The 16,994-nt window shown below is 49.0% G+C and overlaps 1 protein-coding gene and 1 non-coding gene across 6 annotated transcripts in view; one reads left to right on the top strand and one right to left on the bottom strand.

The window, feature by feature from the left end:
- Window positions 1-16,994, top strand: part of CD177 (CD177 molecule) — a 42,606-nt gene that overhangs the window by 20,186 nt on the left and 5,426 nt on the right. For 2 of the 5 annotated variants that reach the window (XM_070450762.1, XM_070450760.1), the window contains exons 2-6: window positions 11,254-11,343; window positions 11,419-11,559; window positions 11,796-11,987; window positions 12,683-12,802; window positions 12,998-13,111. In XM_070450762.1, the coding sequence (XP_070306863.1) occupies window positions 11,292-11,343; window positions 11,419-11,559; window positions 11,796-11,987; window positions 12,683-12,802; window positions 12,998-13,111 (619 nt within the window). In that variant the 5' untranslated portion in view covers window positions 11,254-11,291. The remainder of the gene's footprint in view (window positions 1-11,253; window positions 11,344-11,418; window positions 11,560-11,795; window positions 11,988-12,682; window positions 12,803-12,997; window positions 13,112-16,994) is intronic. The other 3 variants (XM_070450763.1, XM_020871194.2, XM_070450764.1) reach the window with 3 other exon arrangements.
- Window positions 8,647-8,753, bottom strand: LOC139030127 (U6 spliceosomal RNA). The gene has a single exon (XR_011482434.1). It is a non-coding gene; the product is annotated as a U6 spliceosomal RNA (small nuclear RNA).

Genomic DNA, 16,994 nt, shown 5'->3' with positions numbered 1-16,994 from the left:
GCAGAAATACACTCCCAGAGAGGAAGGCGGGTGTCCTGAATGAGAAGCACAGTTAAGACATGGCTTAAATCAGTTATACAGGATGATCCTTCTGGGTCTTTATTTACCTTTGGCCAGTTATATAACTTCTTTTTCCACATCAGACCTGTCCTAGGATCGTCCCCAAGTCACATGGGTAACTTTTTGCTGAGATGGATCCCACCGCAGAGGCATGTCCACACGTATTATGGGGTGACGCTCCCCCCCCCCTTTTTGACCCCCAAGGAGCCTTCCTGCACATGTGCATACAGGGAAGTTTTCCTTGACCTCAGGAGTGGACGTCTTATCTCTTTACTTCACCAGAGCTCATCTCCTGCCACTAGCTCTATCCTCAGAGTGTCTGGGTGAGAACAAAGCTTCGATTTTACTCCACCGGACAGACACCAGCAGTTCAGATCAGGGGCCCATCCATCACCTACATCAACCTTGGTAAAAGCAATTTTAGAGGAAGAAGAGGAGGAAAGAAAGCATGGAGGAGTGAGTGAAAAGTGAAAAAATAGAAGCAAAGAAAAAAAATGTGGGCTTCCCTGGTGGTCCAGTGTTTAACAATATGCTTGCCAATGCAGGGAACAGGAATTCGATCCCTGGTTTGGGAAGATCCCACATGCCTCTAGGCAACTAAGTCCATGGGCCACAACTACTGAGCCAGCACTCTAGAGCCCATGCTCTGTAACCAGACAAGCCACTGCGATAAGCCTGTGCACTGCAGTGAAGAGTAGCCCCCCTGCTCTCTGCAACAAGAGAAAGCCACAAGCAATGAAGACCCAGGGCAGTAAAAAAAAAAGTGTCCAGTGACTTCCCTGGTGGTCCAGTGGTTAAGAATCCACCTTCAAATGCAGGAGACGCAGGTTTGATCCCTGGTCAGGGAACTAAGATCCCACATGTGGTGCAACAATGAAGCCCTCACGCCATAGCTAAGACCTGACACAGCCAAATAAAACCGATAAACAAATAAGTAAATTAAAAAAAAAAAAGTGTCCAGAGAGTTGAAGATGCTTGACCCAGTAGGGAAGAAGCAGTGAACGGGATGGAAGATCAAGGAAGTGAGTTTTTTCAGCAGATTGCTTTAGAGGATGTGGGGGGTGGGGGACAAAGCAGATGCAGAGGGGGAAGTTGAAGGCTGGCAGGGCACAGACAGCAATCCCATGAAACCACGAAACCATGTCTCTGGATGTGAATGTCCACTTGGCGAATGACTGTTTTAGATTCGTTAAAGTTCAAGTTCGCAGTGTAGAGAGAACTGGAGTTTAGGGTCAGGGTTAGGGCTTAGCCTGGTCCGGATCAGGAACTGATTGAAAAGATGTTGATAGAATGTGAGCTTGACCTGGGATCAGAGTTAAGAATCAGCCTGGTTCTGGGATCACAGAGGTAGATGTCTAAAAGAGAGATGCTGATCTTTAGATATCACAAACCTGAACCTCATTCTGTCTCTAGTATTTTCCCTCCTTCTCCATTCTGTAGCAAGTTTTCTTTTGGTTTTATTTTTCATTTCTCTCCCTCCCCTTCTTTCTCTTTTTTTCTTAATCCCTCTTCTTTCTCCTCCATCTTTGCAACTCAGACTAGAAGAATTTAAACAGCTTGAAAAGTTGATTCTTTGCTAACTGAAATTGACTTTATCCCAACAGGAATAATTTAGAAACTAAAGGAGCATTAGCTGGTTCAAGGCTCTATTAATAAATAAGTAAAATCTAAATTCTAATACTTGTTTTTTAACCCACTGTTGATATTTTGTAATGAATCAGGAACTTCTGATTGATTTTTTTTTTTTAAGACTAGAACAAAACAAGCTTTATTCAACTCCAAAGAATGGAGAAGCTGGAACTGGTTCACAAATTAACTTCTCTGAAATTGATTTTTAAAATCTTGTAACCTTATTTCACAAATATCCTTGGGCAAAAGCCTTAACTTTCTGTAAGAGGAAATCAGACTTAGCTAATCCTCAACAGGTTCTGAAAAAGTAAAATTGCAAGTTGATAAATGCAGATACATTTTAATATCAAACAGTAGGGATAGTAAGTTGTCAGTCATATAGGAAGTAACTATAAATTAGAAAAAAGGAAAAAAAATTAGAAAAAAGGACAAGCCATTTAAACCGCAAAAGAGTTATACTAGAAATCGCCCCTTTGGAAATATTAAAACATTCTTCTAAGTAACTCCTGGGTGATTGTATTCAGAAAATACAGACCGTAAGAATGTTTAAGTTTCAAACCCAGTATATTACAACATGGAACATCTTACAAAGTCTAATAGGAGAATCACAGTGCAGAACTCCTTGTTTTGGAGAAAATTCATGCCGCCTTCTGAAGATTGCAATCAGACATTTGGAAAGGGACTCTAGGCTTGTTGTTATTGTTGTTTAGTCACTAAGTCATATCTGATTCTTTTAAGACCCCATGACTGTAGCCTGCCAGGCTCCTCTATCCATGGGATTTCCCAGGCAAGAATACTAGAGCTGGTTGCCATTTCCTTTTCCAGGGGATCTTCTTGACCCAGGGATTAAACCCATGTCTCCTACATTGGCAGGCAGATTCTTTACCAGTGAGCCATCTAGGCTTATTACTGGACCCCAGTGGAGGCTGAATGCCTGGTGCACTGGAAATGTGAATCCCAGTATGAAAGTATTAGGAGTTGGGGTCCTTGGGAGGTCATTCGGTCATGAGGGTGGACTTCTAATGATGGGATTAGTGCCCATATTCATCAAAATTCTCCAGAGAAATAGAATCAATAAGATATAAACAGATATGTGTGTGTGTGTGTATTAGTCACTCAGTCATGTCAACTCTTTGTGACTCCATGGACTGTAGCCCACCTGGCTCCTCTGTCCATGGAATTTCCCAGGCAAGAATACTGGAATTGGCTGGCAACTCCCTTTTCCAGGGGATCTTCCAGACCCAGGGATCAAACCTGGGTCTCCTGCATTGCAGGTGGGTTCTTTACCATCTGAGCCACCAGGGAAGCCCAAACAGATAAATAGAAACATATGTAGATTGATCATGAAGAGTTGGTTCATGCAATTATGGAAGCTAGGAAGTCCCAGGATCTACTGTCTGTAAGCTGGAGGCCCAGAAAATTTAACAGTAACAGTTGAAACTTCAAGCCTGATAACTAGGGGAGCAAGTGGTCTAAGTCCCAGTCTAAGGTAGAAGCCCTGAAACAAGAAGGCCCAATAAGGTTGAAGGTGGGAGGAGAAGGGGATGACCGAGGATGAGATCGTTGGATGGCATCACTGACATGATGGACATGAATTTGAGTAAACTTCGGGAGTTGGTGATGGACAGGGAGGCCTGGTGTGCTGCAGACCATGGGGTCACAAAGAATCGGACACAACTGAGCGACTGAACTGAACTGATCTGGTGTCCCAGGGCAGGATGCAGTGATGTCTCAGCTCAAGCAAGCAGAGAATGAATTCTTCCTTCTGCTATATATTTGTTCTACTCAGGCCCTCAATGAACTAGAAGAAACCCAGTTGCTTCTACAAGGGCCATCTTTATTCATATTTAAAGACACTTGCTCCTGGGAAGAAAAGCTATGACAAACCTAGACAGCAAAATTAAAAAGCAGAGACATCACTTTACCAACAAACGTCTGTATAGTCAAAACTATGGTTTTTCCCAGCAGTTACATAAGAATGTGAGAGTTGGACCATAAAGAAGATTGAGCGCTGAAGAACTGATGCTTTTGAAATGTGGTGTTGGAGAAGACTCTTGAGAGTCCCTTGGACAGCAAGGAGATCCAACCAGTCAATCCTAAGGAAAATCAATCCTGAATATTCATTGGAAGGACTGATGCTGAAGCTGGAAATCCAATACTTTGGCCACCTGATGAGAAGAGCTGACTAATCAGAAAAAACCCTGGTACTGGGAAAGATTGAAGGCAGGAGGGGAAGGGGACGGTGGAGGACGAAATGTTTGGATGGAATCACTGACTCAATGGACATGAGTTTGAGCAAGCTCCAGGAGATGGTGAAGGACAGGGAAGCCTAGTGTGCTGCAGTCCATGGGGTCACAAAAAGTTGGACATGACTTAGTGACTGAACAACAACAAAAATCTTTATTCAGTACACCAATTCAAATGCTATTGTCTCCTGGAAACACCCTTACAGAAACACCCAAAAATCATGTTTTACCACCTATCCGGGCACCCCTTAGATGTGGCAAGTTGAACATTAATTACCACAGTGCCTTTTTATGAGGGAGGCAGAGCTAGTTGGCTCTCCTACAGCTATGTGAGGATGCAATGAGAAATCTACCATCTGTAGTCCGGAAAAGGGCCCTCACCAGAACCCGATCACGTGAGTACCCTGAGCACTTCCGGCCCCCCAAACTGTGAGAAATAGTTCTATTCTTTTTTTAAAAAACTTGATTTATTTAATTTTCACTTCGCTGGGTCTTCATTGCTGCAGATGGGCTTTTTCTAGTTGCTGCGAGCCAGGGCTACTCACTGTTACAGTGGGCAGGCTTCTCACCGAAGTGACTTCTCCTGTGGAGCACAAGCTTCAGTAGTTGTGGCACATGGGCTTAGCTGCCTCTCAGCATGTGGGATCTTCCTGGACCAGGGATCGAACCCCTGTCCCCTGCACAGGCAGGTGGATTCTGAATCACAGGACCACCAGGGAAGTCCTCCCATGAAGTATTGCTTCCAACTAGAGGATGTATTTTAAGGCAAAGGAACTGAGGCAATTAACTCCCACCCATGGAGCTCACTGACCTTCCAGATGCCCCAATACACAGACACAGCTGGCTTATCAGAAGGGTCGAAGGGCCATGATGGCTTATGAAGGCACCAGCTGGAGAAGGTACCTTGCCACCCAACAGGAGATGCTCTAGGTCTCAAACTGGCCAGTCTATCGTGCCACCTCCCCTAGAGCCAGAATGCAGGGCTCCATGACACAGGGGAGGATAAGGGAGTGTGCCCCCCATCAGCACACATGACAACCCACTTAAAGGATTCTTGCTCCTGGTCTCTGTGACCTTGGGCTTGGTGTGGGTGAGAAACCCAATCAGAGCTCTAATGACCCAGAAGCCAGGACTGCCGCCATGCTATCTTGTGTTCCTCATGCTGCTGAAACAAGAGGCGGAGGAGACCACCAGAGGGAACGTGACCACCAGAGGGAGGCTGGTTTGCTGGGTCAAGGGGGACTACGTTTGGGAGCCAGGGGGCGCGTTGGGGGTAATATTTACTTGTCAGTGGCCCTGTTCAGCAGAAAGTATCCCAAAGCCAATAAAGACAAGACTATTGAACACTTACTTCCCTTAAGAATGAAACCTTGTGTCTCAACAATGTGGAGAGGAGGTGTTGGCAGGTGGTAAGAGAACGTAGAAGGGGTGGTAGAAGAAGGAGGCTCTCATCACCACCAGCTACACAGTCAGGGCCTTTGTAGCCCAGTTATAGGTTTTCCCCCATCTTCCTCTCACTGTGGTTCATGAAGAACTGATCATCTAAAGCTGTGGGTGTGTGACCCCTTGTCATTAGCACAAGATGATTCTATGATTAAGTAACAGATGGGAATTGTGTGTCTTCTGTATTGAGGACTCTGATTTTCATCTGGACAAAGGCAAGGCACTCTAGCCATTTAACCCAATTTAAATTTAGAAATTACCAGTTTTGATAGTAGCTAAACCTGTTCAAAATGTTAATGAAAGTTTTGTTGCATGGTAAAAAAAAAAAAATTGTGCTGTTTCCTTCTTCACATTCATTCTCTCCCCTTCTCCCCCTGCCCTGTGCTGTAGGGACTGTTAGTGGGATCTCCCACCTTCCAGCTGGGTTCAGTCAATGTGGAGCCCCAGCAGGAGACCAGAGGGAGGACACTGAGTGAAGTTGGGGTATTAATTCCCCAGCTCCTTCCCTGTACTGTCGCTGTTGGCTGCGTGAATTTTTCAGCCTGAAGTTGGAGCTCCTGTCAAATAGCCATCTCCAGAGAGGGTTCTCTCTGAGTCTCTGCCTTACAACCCCTCCGTGTTGCAGTAAAACAGCAACAAAAACAGTGGTATCAGAACCAGGAAACTGCTCTAACCCTCGAGTCTCCACAACAGTCTCATGCTCTTGCCAGTTGTCTCATTTAAAATCTCTTTTCAAGTTATGCAGGTGGAATGGGTCCCCATTTGAGCGGGGGCCCTGACTGCTAGGGAGAATCTATAAGTATACCTTCACCTCCCAGGTCATGGTCATGGGAATATACTTTTGGCTGCAGGTGGTCCTAGTGGTTAAAACAAAAACAAAAACAAAAAAACCCACCTGCAGATGCAGGAGACTAAGAAATGCGAGTTGGATCCCTGGGTTGGGACGATCTCCTGGAGAAGGGCATGGCAACCCACTCCAGTATTCTTGCCTGGAGAATCCGATGGACGGAAGAGTCTGATGGGCTACAGTCTATGGGGTCACATAGAATCGGACACAACTGAGCGACTAACACTTTCAGATTTTCACTTTCACTTTTCACAAAAGGGCAGAAATGAGTTCCAGGCAGAGGACTTAGAACGTGCAAAGGCCAGGGGGTAGGAAAGTTGAGTCAAATAAAGTTCAACGGACTCACTTGGGTGATTAAATGAGCTAAGCCACCTGAAGTGCCCTGTACACAGTGAGTGCTACATAAAGGCCAGCAGTTATACTTATTGCACACCAGTGTGCACACATCCAGGGTCTACCAACCTGGCTGTATCAGTGGTAGAGTAATATTCTCTCCTCCTGACAACACAGGCAGTCCATAACCTCAAGCCTTGCTTACAGCTCTAGTGAGCTGTAATGGACAGGCAAGAAACCACACGCATTTGAAGTATACAGTTCGATGAGTTTTCATGTGCACACACACTCTGTAAGGTCATCAACACAGTTCAGATAGTGAATGTATCCATTCCACCCAAGTTTCCACATGGGGACTTCCACATGGGGATGTCCTGGGTGGTGCCATGGTGAAGAATCTGCCTCGAAATACAGGGAACTCGGGATTTGATCCCTGGTCTGGGAAGATCTCACATCTCTCAGGGCAACTAAGTCAACTAAAGAAAAAAAGATGGGGAATCTGAAATTTTGAACAATTTTACACGTTTACCTAAAATTTTTCCACATGAGCCTTTGTAATCCCTACCTCTGTACTCAGCCCCACTCCGACAGTACCCAGGCACTCACTCACCTTCTCTTGGTTACTATAAATTAGTTGATACTTTCCAGAGTTGTATATAAATGAAATCTTAGAGTATGTTCTCTTTTTTTTCATCTGGTTTCTTCATTCAGTGTAATAATTTTTTATTGAAATGAAATTCACCAAATAGAAACCATTTTCTTTTTTTTTTTCATTTATTTTTATTAGTTGGAGGCTAATTACTTTACAATATTACAGTGGTTTTTGTCATACATTGAAATGAATTAGCCATGGATTTACATGTATTCCCCATCCCGATCCCCCCCCCCCCCACCTCCCTCTCCCCCCGATCCCTCTGGGTCTTCCCAGTGCACCAGGCCCTGAGCACCTGTCTCATGCATCCAACCTGGGCTGGTGATCTGTTTCACCCTAGATAATATACATGTTTTGATGCTGTTCTTTTGAAACATCCCACCCTCGCCTTCTCCCAGAGTCCACAAGTCTGTTCTATACATCTGAGTCTCTTTTTCTGTTTTGCATATAGGGTTGTCGTTACCATCTTTCTAAATTCCATATATATGTGTTAGTATACTGTAATGGTCTTTATCTTTCTGGCTTACTTCACTCTGTATAATGGGCTCCAGTTTCATCCATCTCATTAGAACTGATTCAAATGAATTCTTTTTAATGGCTGAGTAATATTCCATGGTGTATATGTACCACAGCTTCCTTATCCACTCGTCTGCTGATGGGCATCTAGGTTGCTTCCATGTCCTGGCTATTATAAACAGTGATGCAATGAACATTGGGGTGCATGTGTCTCTTTCAGATCTGGTTTCCTTGGTGTGTATGCCCAGAAGTGGGATTGCTGGGTCATATGGCAGTTCTATTTCCAGTTTTTTAAGAAATCTCCACACTGTTTTCCATAGCGGCTGTACTAGTTTGCATTCCCACCAACCGTGTAAGGGGGTTCCCTTTTCTCCACACCTTCTCCAGCATTTATTGCTTGTAGACTTTTGGATAGCAGCCATCCTGACTGGCATATAATGGTACCTCATTGTGGTTCTGATTTGCATTTCTCTGATAATGAGTGATGTTGAGCATCTTTTCATGTGTTTGTTAGCCATCTGTATGTCTTCCTTGGAGAAATGTCTGTTTAGTTCTTTGGCCCATTTTTTGATTGGTTCATTTATCTTTCTGGAGTTGAGCTGGAGGAGTTGCTTGTATATTTTTGAGATTAATCCTTTGTTGCTTCGTTTGCTATTATTTTCTCCCAATCTGAGGGCTGTCTTTTCACCTTGCTTATAGTTTCCTTTGTTGTGCAAAAGCTTTTAAGTTTCATTAGGTCCCATTTGTTTATTTTTGCTTTTGTTTCTAATATTCTGGGATGTGGGTCATAGAGGATCCTGCTGTGATTTATGTCGGAGAGTGTTTTGCCTATGTTCTCCTCTAGGAGTTTTATAGTTTATGGTCTTACGTTTAGATCTTTAATCCATTTTGAGTTTATTTTTGTGTATGGTGTTAGAAAGAAAAATATGGAACGCTTCACTAATTTGCATGTCATCCTTGCGCAGGGGCCATGCTAATCTTCTCTGTATCGTTCCAATATTAGTATATGTGCTGCCAAAGCGAGCACTGGAAACCATTTTCAAGTGAACAATTCCGTGGCATTTAGTTCAGTCACAAAGTTGTATGACCACCACCTAGATAGTCCTAAAACGTTTTCATCGCTTCCAAATAAAACTCTACTTATTAAGAGGTTGCTCCCAATTCCCCCATCCCCTAAGCCCTGGAAACCACCAGTTATGTCTCAGTGGAGTTACTTATTCTAACTATTTCATATCAACGAATCATACAATATGTGACTTTTTGTGTCTGGCTTCTTCCAGAAATGGCTACCTACTCCAGTATTCTTGCCTGGAGAATTCCATGGACAGAAGAGCCTCATGGGCTTCCGTCTATGGGGCTGCAAAAGAGTCCAACACAACTGAGCGACTAACAACAACAGCAACAACCTTACGGGCCTCTTTGCCCCCCTTCCTTCTTCCTCCAGGGACATTGATTCAGTATGCACACAACTCCAGAGGGCGCCATTCACACAGCAACGCAACCCACACATGTGTAGTGATGGCTCCCTTGTACCTTTCCTTCCTTCCTCCCTCTCTCCCATCCTTCAATAAGTATTTATTGCGCATCTAGGCTCTGCCATGTTAATGGTGGAGACACAGTGGCAGACGACCGGAACCTGCCTCTGTCCATGGAGCAGAGTTGAAACCTGCAAAACAGAGGCTTCCCTAGTGGCTCAGTGGTAAATCTGCTCTGTCAATCAGGAGATGTGGGTTCGATCCCTGATCCGGGAAGATTACACATGCCTCGAAGCAACTAAGGCTGTGTGCCGCAACTATTCAGTCTATGCTCTAGATACTGGGAACTGCAATTATTGAGCCCACGGGCCCCAACTGCTGAACCTGTGCACCCTAGCACCCATGCTCTGCAACAAGAGAAGCCCCCGCAATGAGCAGCCCACACACTGCAACTAGAGAGTAGCCCCTGCTTTCTGCAACTAGAAAAAAGCCTGCACAGCTACAAGGACCCAGGGTAGCCAAAAATATAAATAAACAAAATTATTTTTCAGTTAGTCAGTTCAGTCGCTCTCTCTGTGACCCCATGAACCACAGCTCGCCAGGCCTCCTGTCCATCACTTGCACACGCAGAGAAAAATAGAACATATAAGGATGTTGAAATAAACGTGTAATTGCAACTTTCACATTCATTTCTTTCTCCTCTACTGTTGTTCTCACTCTTTTCTCCATTTCCCCTCTCTTTCTCACACACTCACATCTGGCCTCTGCAGTTACGGATAGACACCTCCTATTCTTCCCTGTCTCTTCCTACCCAGCATGCTAGAGCTGGTTTGTGCAGGTTTGCAAAAGCCAATTGTTAAAAATTTAGGAATTTTTCGAGCTGGTTGTTAAAGTGATTGGTAGCTTAAAACCAGACAGGATAAGAGAATTTACACCACAGAAATAGGCTGATGTTATGATGCTGTTTTTCTGAAAAGCTGATCTTCTAGCACACCACTCTTCCATCTATTTCTGGCAAAGACACTTTGCTTTGCCAAGGAATATCCTAATTCTTTGATAGATATTCAGTCTCCACCACCGCCTGTCCCCTCCCACCCCCGCCTTTCCTCACCTCCCTCCTGGGTGGTGGGAATGCGGAGGTTCTAGAACCTGTGTTGTGCTGAGAGTGGAAAGAAGAGAAGAAGAGAAAGCATGAAGGAAGTTCGTGAAAAAGAGAATGAAAAGGACAGCGGTGTAGGAAGGTGGTGCTAGTGGTAAAGAACCCGTCTGCCAGTGCGGGAGACATAAGAGACACGGGTTTGATCCCTGGGTTGGGAAGATTCCCCCAGAGGAGGGCATGGCAACCCACTTCATTATTCTTGCCTGGAGAATCCCATGGACAGAGGAGCCTGGCAGGGTACAGCCCATGGGGTCACAAAGGGTCAGACATGACTGAGCGACTCACACGCACACAGGAAGGAAAGAGAAGCAGGAATCCATGGCGGGCAAGGGTTCAGGTAGGGGCAGCATAAGGACCAGGCAAGACTCACCGCGCAGTGTCTTCACAGGCAGTTGGGTCATTTCCCCATCTCGGGGCAGAAGGTGGCCAAGGTGCTAGGAGATGAGGAAACCGCCTTCTCAAACTACCCTGAAACAGGGTGGGGGTGGGGACCAACAGAGCTGGGCTCTGCAGGAAAGAGGGCTGGGGGCCTGGACCAGTGCAGGTCTGGGGGCTAGGATGCCTCAGTCTCTAACCGTTAAGAGGGGCTGTGGGCCCAGACTCTTGGGTCAGAGAGGAAGCGGAGGCCTGAATCCTGGGTCTGAGGGAGGAGGGGCTGGGGGCCCGGACTCCTGGGTCTAGGGAAGGAAGGAGGACACAGGTTCTTCCCCCTGCCGGTCCCCCCACCCTTGTCCTCCCCCCGATCGTCACCCTACTCACCTCACCTCACCCCAACACCTTAAAGCTATGGAGACTCAACGGGAGGCCCAGGCCTCGTTTAGCAAGACCCTGTCCTCCCCACCCTTTCCTGGACTACCTTGGGTGTGACAAGATATAAAAGTGCTGTTTCCTAGGAGAAAGAGCGGGAACAAGCATTCCTGCCACCCAGACCATGAGCCCTGCCCTGATGCTGGCCCTGCTGGGCATCACCCTCGCCCTGCCTCGTAAGTGAGATTCCCGGCCAGGGAGGGGATCCACCTGGAAGCTGAGCTCAGATGGATTTGCTCCTCCCATTTCAGGAGCGAGAGCCCTGGACTGCTACTTTGGGGGAGCGGAGACCGTGCGGAATGTATCGGAACAGCCCTTGCAGTGGACGACTTCCCAGAAGAACTGTGGCGAAGGTTTGGGCTGCCAGGAAATGGTGATGATCGTCCAGAATGGTGAGACGGGCCCGCTCCTGACTTGCAGCCTCTCTCTTGGAGAGACGCCCCTATCACCCCACCCTCCAGTCCTACCTGCGTTCTGTGTACAAACTCAGAAGACCACTCCCCGAAATACCAGGAGCGGCGCCCACCTTAGCCGCCCAGGGGCCTCCTCTGCACCTTCGGGATGCACACCCTCCCTCTGTGACCCTGGAGCCCTGAGCCCACCCTGGCCTGCTTCTGTCTCCGCGCAGAACTCTTCCTGTATCTGGTGCTTCTCAAGGGCTGCACCCAGGCCGCCAATCAGGAGGCCCGCGTCACCGAACACACTACAGGCCCCAGCCTGTCCATCATCTCCTACACGCGGGTGTGCCGGGAGAATCTGTGCAACAATCTCGCCAGCAGCCTCCCTCTCTGGACCCCGCGCCCACCCAAAGGTGCCGGAGGTGGGGGGAGAAAGGGACTGCCCGGAGGAGGGGGGCAATGGGGTTGAGGAGGTTGGGGTGAGCACACAGGCAATGTTCTTTTAGAATCCCTCCCTGCCTCCCCTCAACCCCGCCCAGCCTCCCCAGCAGGCCCTCCCCAGCACAGCCTCTTCTAACAGCCCCTTAGCAGTACACTGGACTGATGTTCCCTCATGTTCGGCCACCCACCTCCGACTGCGGCTCTGGCCCTAACCTGCTGCCCACTCTTTCTTTTTCCCCTGGGGTTTGGGAACTTGCGCGTCGGGGTTTTGGCATCTCCTCTTCGGAACTGAAATTGACCTGTGGTTTCCCATTGTCCGCTTCTGTCTGAGGTCATAAATCAGATTTCCCTCTGCCCTTTGCATTTCTCTACTCTTGGGCATCGCCGGTGGACGTGGGCATCTCCTCTTCTTCCACGGTTCAGTGGAGCCGCTGGGTCCTACAAGGACCCCAAGCACCCCTCCGCTCCCCTTACCAAGCAGCCCTCCGCAGATCTCATGCTCCCTCCCCACCTTGGCCTCTCTCTGGTCACGGGTCCTAATGCCCTGCTCCCCGGACCTTCCGGAGAGGAGCCCAGGGAGACTAAGGGAGCTGATGCCGAGGAGGGTGGAAGGAAGGCGCCTGGCCCGAATTCAGAGCCCCTTATTCCCCCCTCCCTTTGTCTCTCACCTCTCCAGTCCCGGGTTCTGTGCGGTGTCCAGTCTGCTTGTCTACAGAAAGCTGTCTGTCGGCCCCAGAGCTGACCTGCCCGGCTGAGAGCTCACACTGCTACAGTGGGGTCCTCCACCTCACCGCTGGTGAGCCACCGGGAGGTGGGGTCGGGGCCAGGGTTGGGAGAGGCGGGGGGGTGGCGGGGGGTGGGGGCTGAGGCTCAAAATCTGAGTCTCTTGGGGAGGAAAGGGAGGTGAGGATGGGAACCCTGAGGAGGGCGGGCCTGGCTTCCCCCTGAGTGTTGGCTGGTCCCAGTGTCTCCACCTTCTCCCACTTTCCAGAGGGCACCACCAGACTCCAAGTCCAAGGATGCGTTTCTCAACCAGGCTGCAACCTGCTGAATGGAACCCAGGAAGTTGGGCCCATCAGCCTGCAGGAGACTTGCTTTCCTCAAGGTGAATGTCACAGCAACAAGACCAAGTGCCAGGGGCGGAAGTTCTGGGGTATAATAACCCTGCGAAAGGCAGGCATCCAAACATATCCCACCAAAACCAGCATCACAGGTCGTTCAAATGTTACTACTCACTCAGGCAGGTGTGATGGGAGGGATTCTCCCAGTAGGCACTTCGGGCGAGGATGCCAGGAAACAGAGAAGGTACGTGGTCCAGGGAACAGATCTATAGGACAGGAAATCTATAGGACAGGTGTTTTTAATGATGCTGAGCCTGGCTCAGTTAGGACAGCCTGTCCGGGTGGGAGAGGAGCAAGGGAGCTAGGAGGAAGGTCAGAGAAGCAAAGAGCATGAGCCACATCGAATGCCACTCTATCCATTGGCTGCAGGAGTGCCTGCTGGTTTCCCTGCTGGCAGTGACTAGCTGCTTCTGATTCCATTTCTCCACCTCCCTGACTTTGCGGTCTCTGGCTTCCCCTTGACCCCCACCCCCACTCTGGCATCCCACCCTCACCCAACCCCCACTCCTGGTACCGGAGGGCCCAGCAGCCCTGCTGCAGAGAAAAAGTGATCAGAAGAATGTCAGGGGTGCTTCGGGTGTGACCGGGAAAGTAAGAGCCAAACGAGGACACGGGGAGGGTTCCCACTTGCCCATGGAAACCCAGTCCAGGTGGAACACCGGTGGATGAGAGTGGCCTGGAGTGTCCTGATGTTGGGGAGCAGGATGAGGAGAGGGGTGGGGCACGGAGGGAAGTGGGGTCTGGAGAAAGTGGGAGGAGGGTCCTCCCTGACCAAGCTTCGGGCAGAGAATTGAGTGAGTTCAGCAAACGTTCCTGTTTGGATCTCTCTGGCTGGACTGGGAGCTTTGAGGACAGAACCCAGATGTCCCTGACACCAGGGTTTTCAGCCTCGGGCAGCACAAGGGCTGGGTAAGGATGGGTTCCCCAGGATGTGTTTGCTGACCGGAGTTCATACAGCATTCCAAGGTCTCCCTGACTCAGGGAGAGGACTCAGGTCAGAGGACTCAGACCCTGGCCCTGCCCTAAAGGGTCTCTGGGACTGGGAACAGAGATATCACAGACACAGGTAGCCATGAGGCTGTCATGAAGGGGGCCTGGGGGAGCTCAGAGGAAGAAGATACTGATGTTCTGGGAGGGGGAATTCAGGGAGGACTTCGCAGAGGAGGTGACATATGACCCATGTCTTAATGATGAGCTGCAGTTCACGCACAGAAGAGGAAAAGGGCACAAACAGGCAGAGAGACAGTGTGGGCAAAGGCTTGGAGGTGGGGGCAGCCCGCTGTTTTCAAGAAGACTCCCTGGGCTCTGCCTGAGTAGGGCTCATGGCGAGGATGAGGTACAGCTGGGAGCGGTGAGCAAAGACGAGTTTTCCAGGTGGACAGGGTGAGTGTGGGTGGTGAAGGCAGAGCCCTTCCAAGCAGAAGGAACGTCCTGCTGTGTCTTGGGAATGGATGTTGGTGGGGGAGCTGAGGGGTAGGTGGGAGTCCTGGTGGGTCAGATATCTCCCTAGCCAGACTGATGTGGCTAGCCTTTCTGCTAAAGGCAGGGGAGCCATGATCAGGGAGGGACAGAGTCGGAATCTTTTTTTAAAATTAATGCTAGTTTACTTATTCGGCCCTCATCTCTGGGACTAGCAGGAATATTAGGTAACAAAATCCAGCAGACATTCAGAAACAAATCAGACACATGCCACACGCACCACACAACACACGATACACACGAGAGACACAACCACGCACTACATATTCCATGTACACACTACACACCTGTTTCCTCACCCCTCACACATCCCCCCCACACCACAGACGTCACACACCGCACAGCACCACACACCACACCCAGCACACGCCCAACACCCAACACACACACACAGCACCGACACGCAGGACACGCACACACTCATACGACACACACCACACACATCACCACACTCTACCACTATACACACACACCACACATCACATACCAGACACGCACCACACACATTCCACACATTCCCATGCTACCCCATACCCTCCACAGGCCCGCTACATATTCACACACCCCATGCATATCCCACATATGTGTGCTGCCCAAACCACACACGTGTTACATAAAACACAGCCATTATGCCACAAATGGATATTCCTCATATATGTCCCTATTTTGTTGGCTTTCCACATCAGAGCCAGATCTTTTTTGAAAGTTGTTTTTTTATTTATTGATATATGTGGCTGCACTGGGTCTTAGTTGAGACATGTGAACTCTTATTTGTGGCATGTGAGGTCTAGTCCCTGCCCAGGGATTGAACCCAGGCCCCCTGCAATGGGAGTGTGGCATCTTAGCCACTGGACCAAAAGGGGGCTAGGGTGGAGCAAGATGTCAGGGAGGAAGTGCAGAACAGAAAGACATCCCAGGGACAGAGAACAGCTCCTGGAAGGCATGGGCAGAGGACTGGGTGCAAAATGGCCGCCTCAGGAGCCCAGACTGAAGAAGGACCAAAGGTCCAGGATTTCAACAGCCTTGACTGTCCCCCTAAGGACTGGATCGTGGTTCCAGCTAGAGCAGTGGGTCGGCCCAGCCCGGGAGAGCGCAGCCGTTAAGAGCTTAGCATCTGAATGGAAAGACATGGGTTTCATTCTGGGCTTTGCCACTGAACCAGCTTTTGAGGATTACCACTGCTCAGAGCCTCTCTCACTAAGTCCAGGGAGGAGGAGACGCTCACTGATGCCACCTCTGAAGGTGGCAGAGCATATGCAAAGGCCCTGGGGCAGGCGTGTGCCTCCACGTGTGGTTCAGAGAAGACCAGAAGTCAGTGGGACTCCAGCAGAGCGATCAACCGGGAGCAGAGCAGGATGGGAGGACAGTGCAGGGGAGGGAGGGCAACTCAGGTAGAGCCTTTGGGGCCATTTTAAGGACTTAGAATTTTATTCTGAATGGGCTGAGGATCTACTGGAGTTTTCTGAGCAAAGGATTGATGTGAATCAACCTTTCTTTTATGGGCATCATTCTGAATGCCTGGTGGAGAATAGAGTAAAGGGGAAGGGGCTATGGGGGAGGGGACCCTCCAGGGAGACTCAGGAAGAAGCAGGTGAGAACCAAGGGGTCTTAGACCCTGGTGGCAGCCATGAAGGAGGTGAGAAGTGGTCAGGCTGGGGAGGGATTTTGCAGCTTCAGTGGACAGGATTTCCTGATGGGCGCAACATGGGGTGTAAGAGAGGAGGGATTGTCGAGAATAACAGCAATGTCTTCAACTTAAGCAACTGCAAGAAAGAAGGTGCCATTGGCCAAGACAGGAAAGATGGAGGTAGGCAGAGCGGGAACCAGGCTGGGAGGGAGGCTGCAGGAGCGGGGGAATAAGTCATCCTCCTTCATGGGGGCTGTTGTTAAAGTTAACACATTTGTGGGTTACTTGCACAGTCAGCCCTGGGGGTTTCTGCATCAGGAGACACATCCCAGCTGATCGTATGATGGTCTCAAGAGACGGTCTAATGGTTTTCAAACTAGACTGCTGAGGGCTACAGGGCCTGAGGTGACCCAGGATGGTCATCAGTCCTTCTCTTCCCCATCACTCCCTGCAGGGAGCCAGAATAATGCCTGAGTTCCCAACCTAGCTCCTAACTCATTCGTAGTGGGACATTGGGCAAGCTGCTTTCAAAACTCCCCTGTTTTTCACTTTGAAAATGGGGGTGATACTCCGGTTTCTTTTCAGATTGAATAAATCTTTCGCCCCTTGAAAATGGGGGTGATGATGATGACAACCTGCTTTGGGTAGGGGGGTGCCAGGAGGAAATGAAGCAATCCAGGTGAGGTGAGCTTCTGGGGAGGGTTCATCCTTGGAAACAGATCACAGTGGCTGGGCACCTTTTAAGTGTTCAGTGCATACAA

This window comes from Odocoileus virginianus, chromosome 20 (assembly GCF_023699985.2).
Source record: "Odocoileus virginianus isolate 20LAN1187 ecotype Illinois chromosome 20, Ovbor_1.2, whole genome shotgun sequence".
Classification (NCBI taxonomy): domain Eukaryota; kingdom Metazoa; phylum Chordata; class Mammalia; order Artiodactyla; family Cervidae; genus Odocoileus; species Odocoileus virginianus.
Note: the sequence above shows the minus strand (reverse complement) of the source record. Positions and strands in the feature narration are given on the sequence as shown.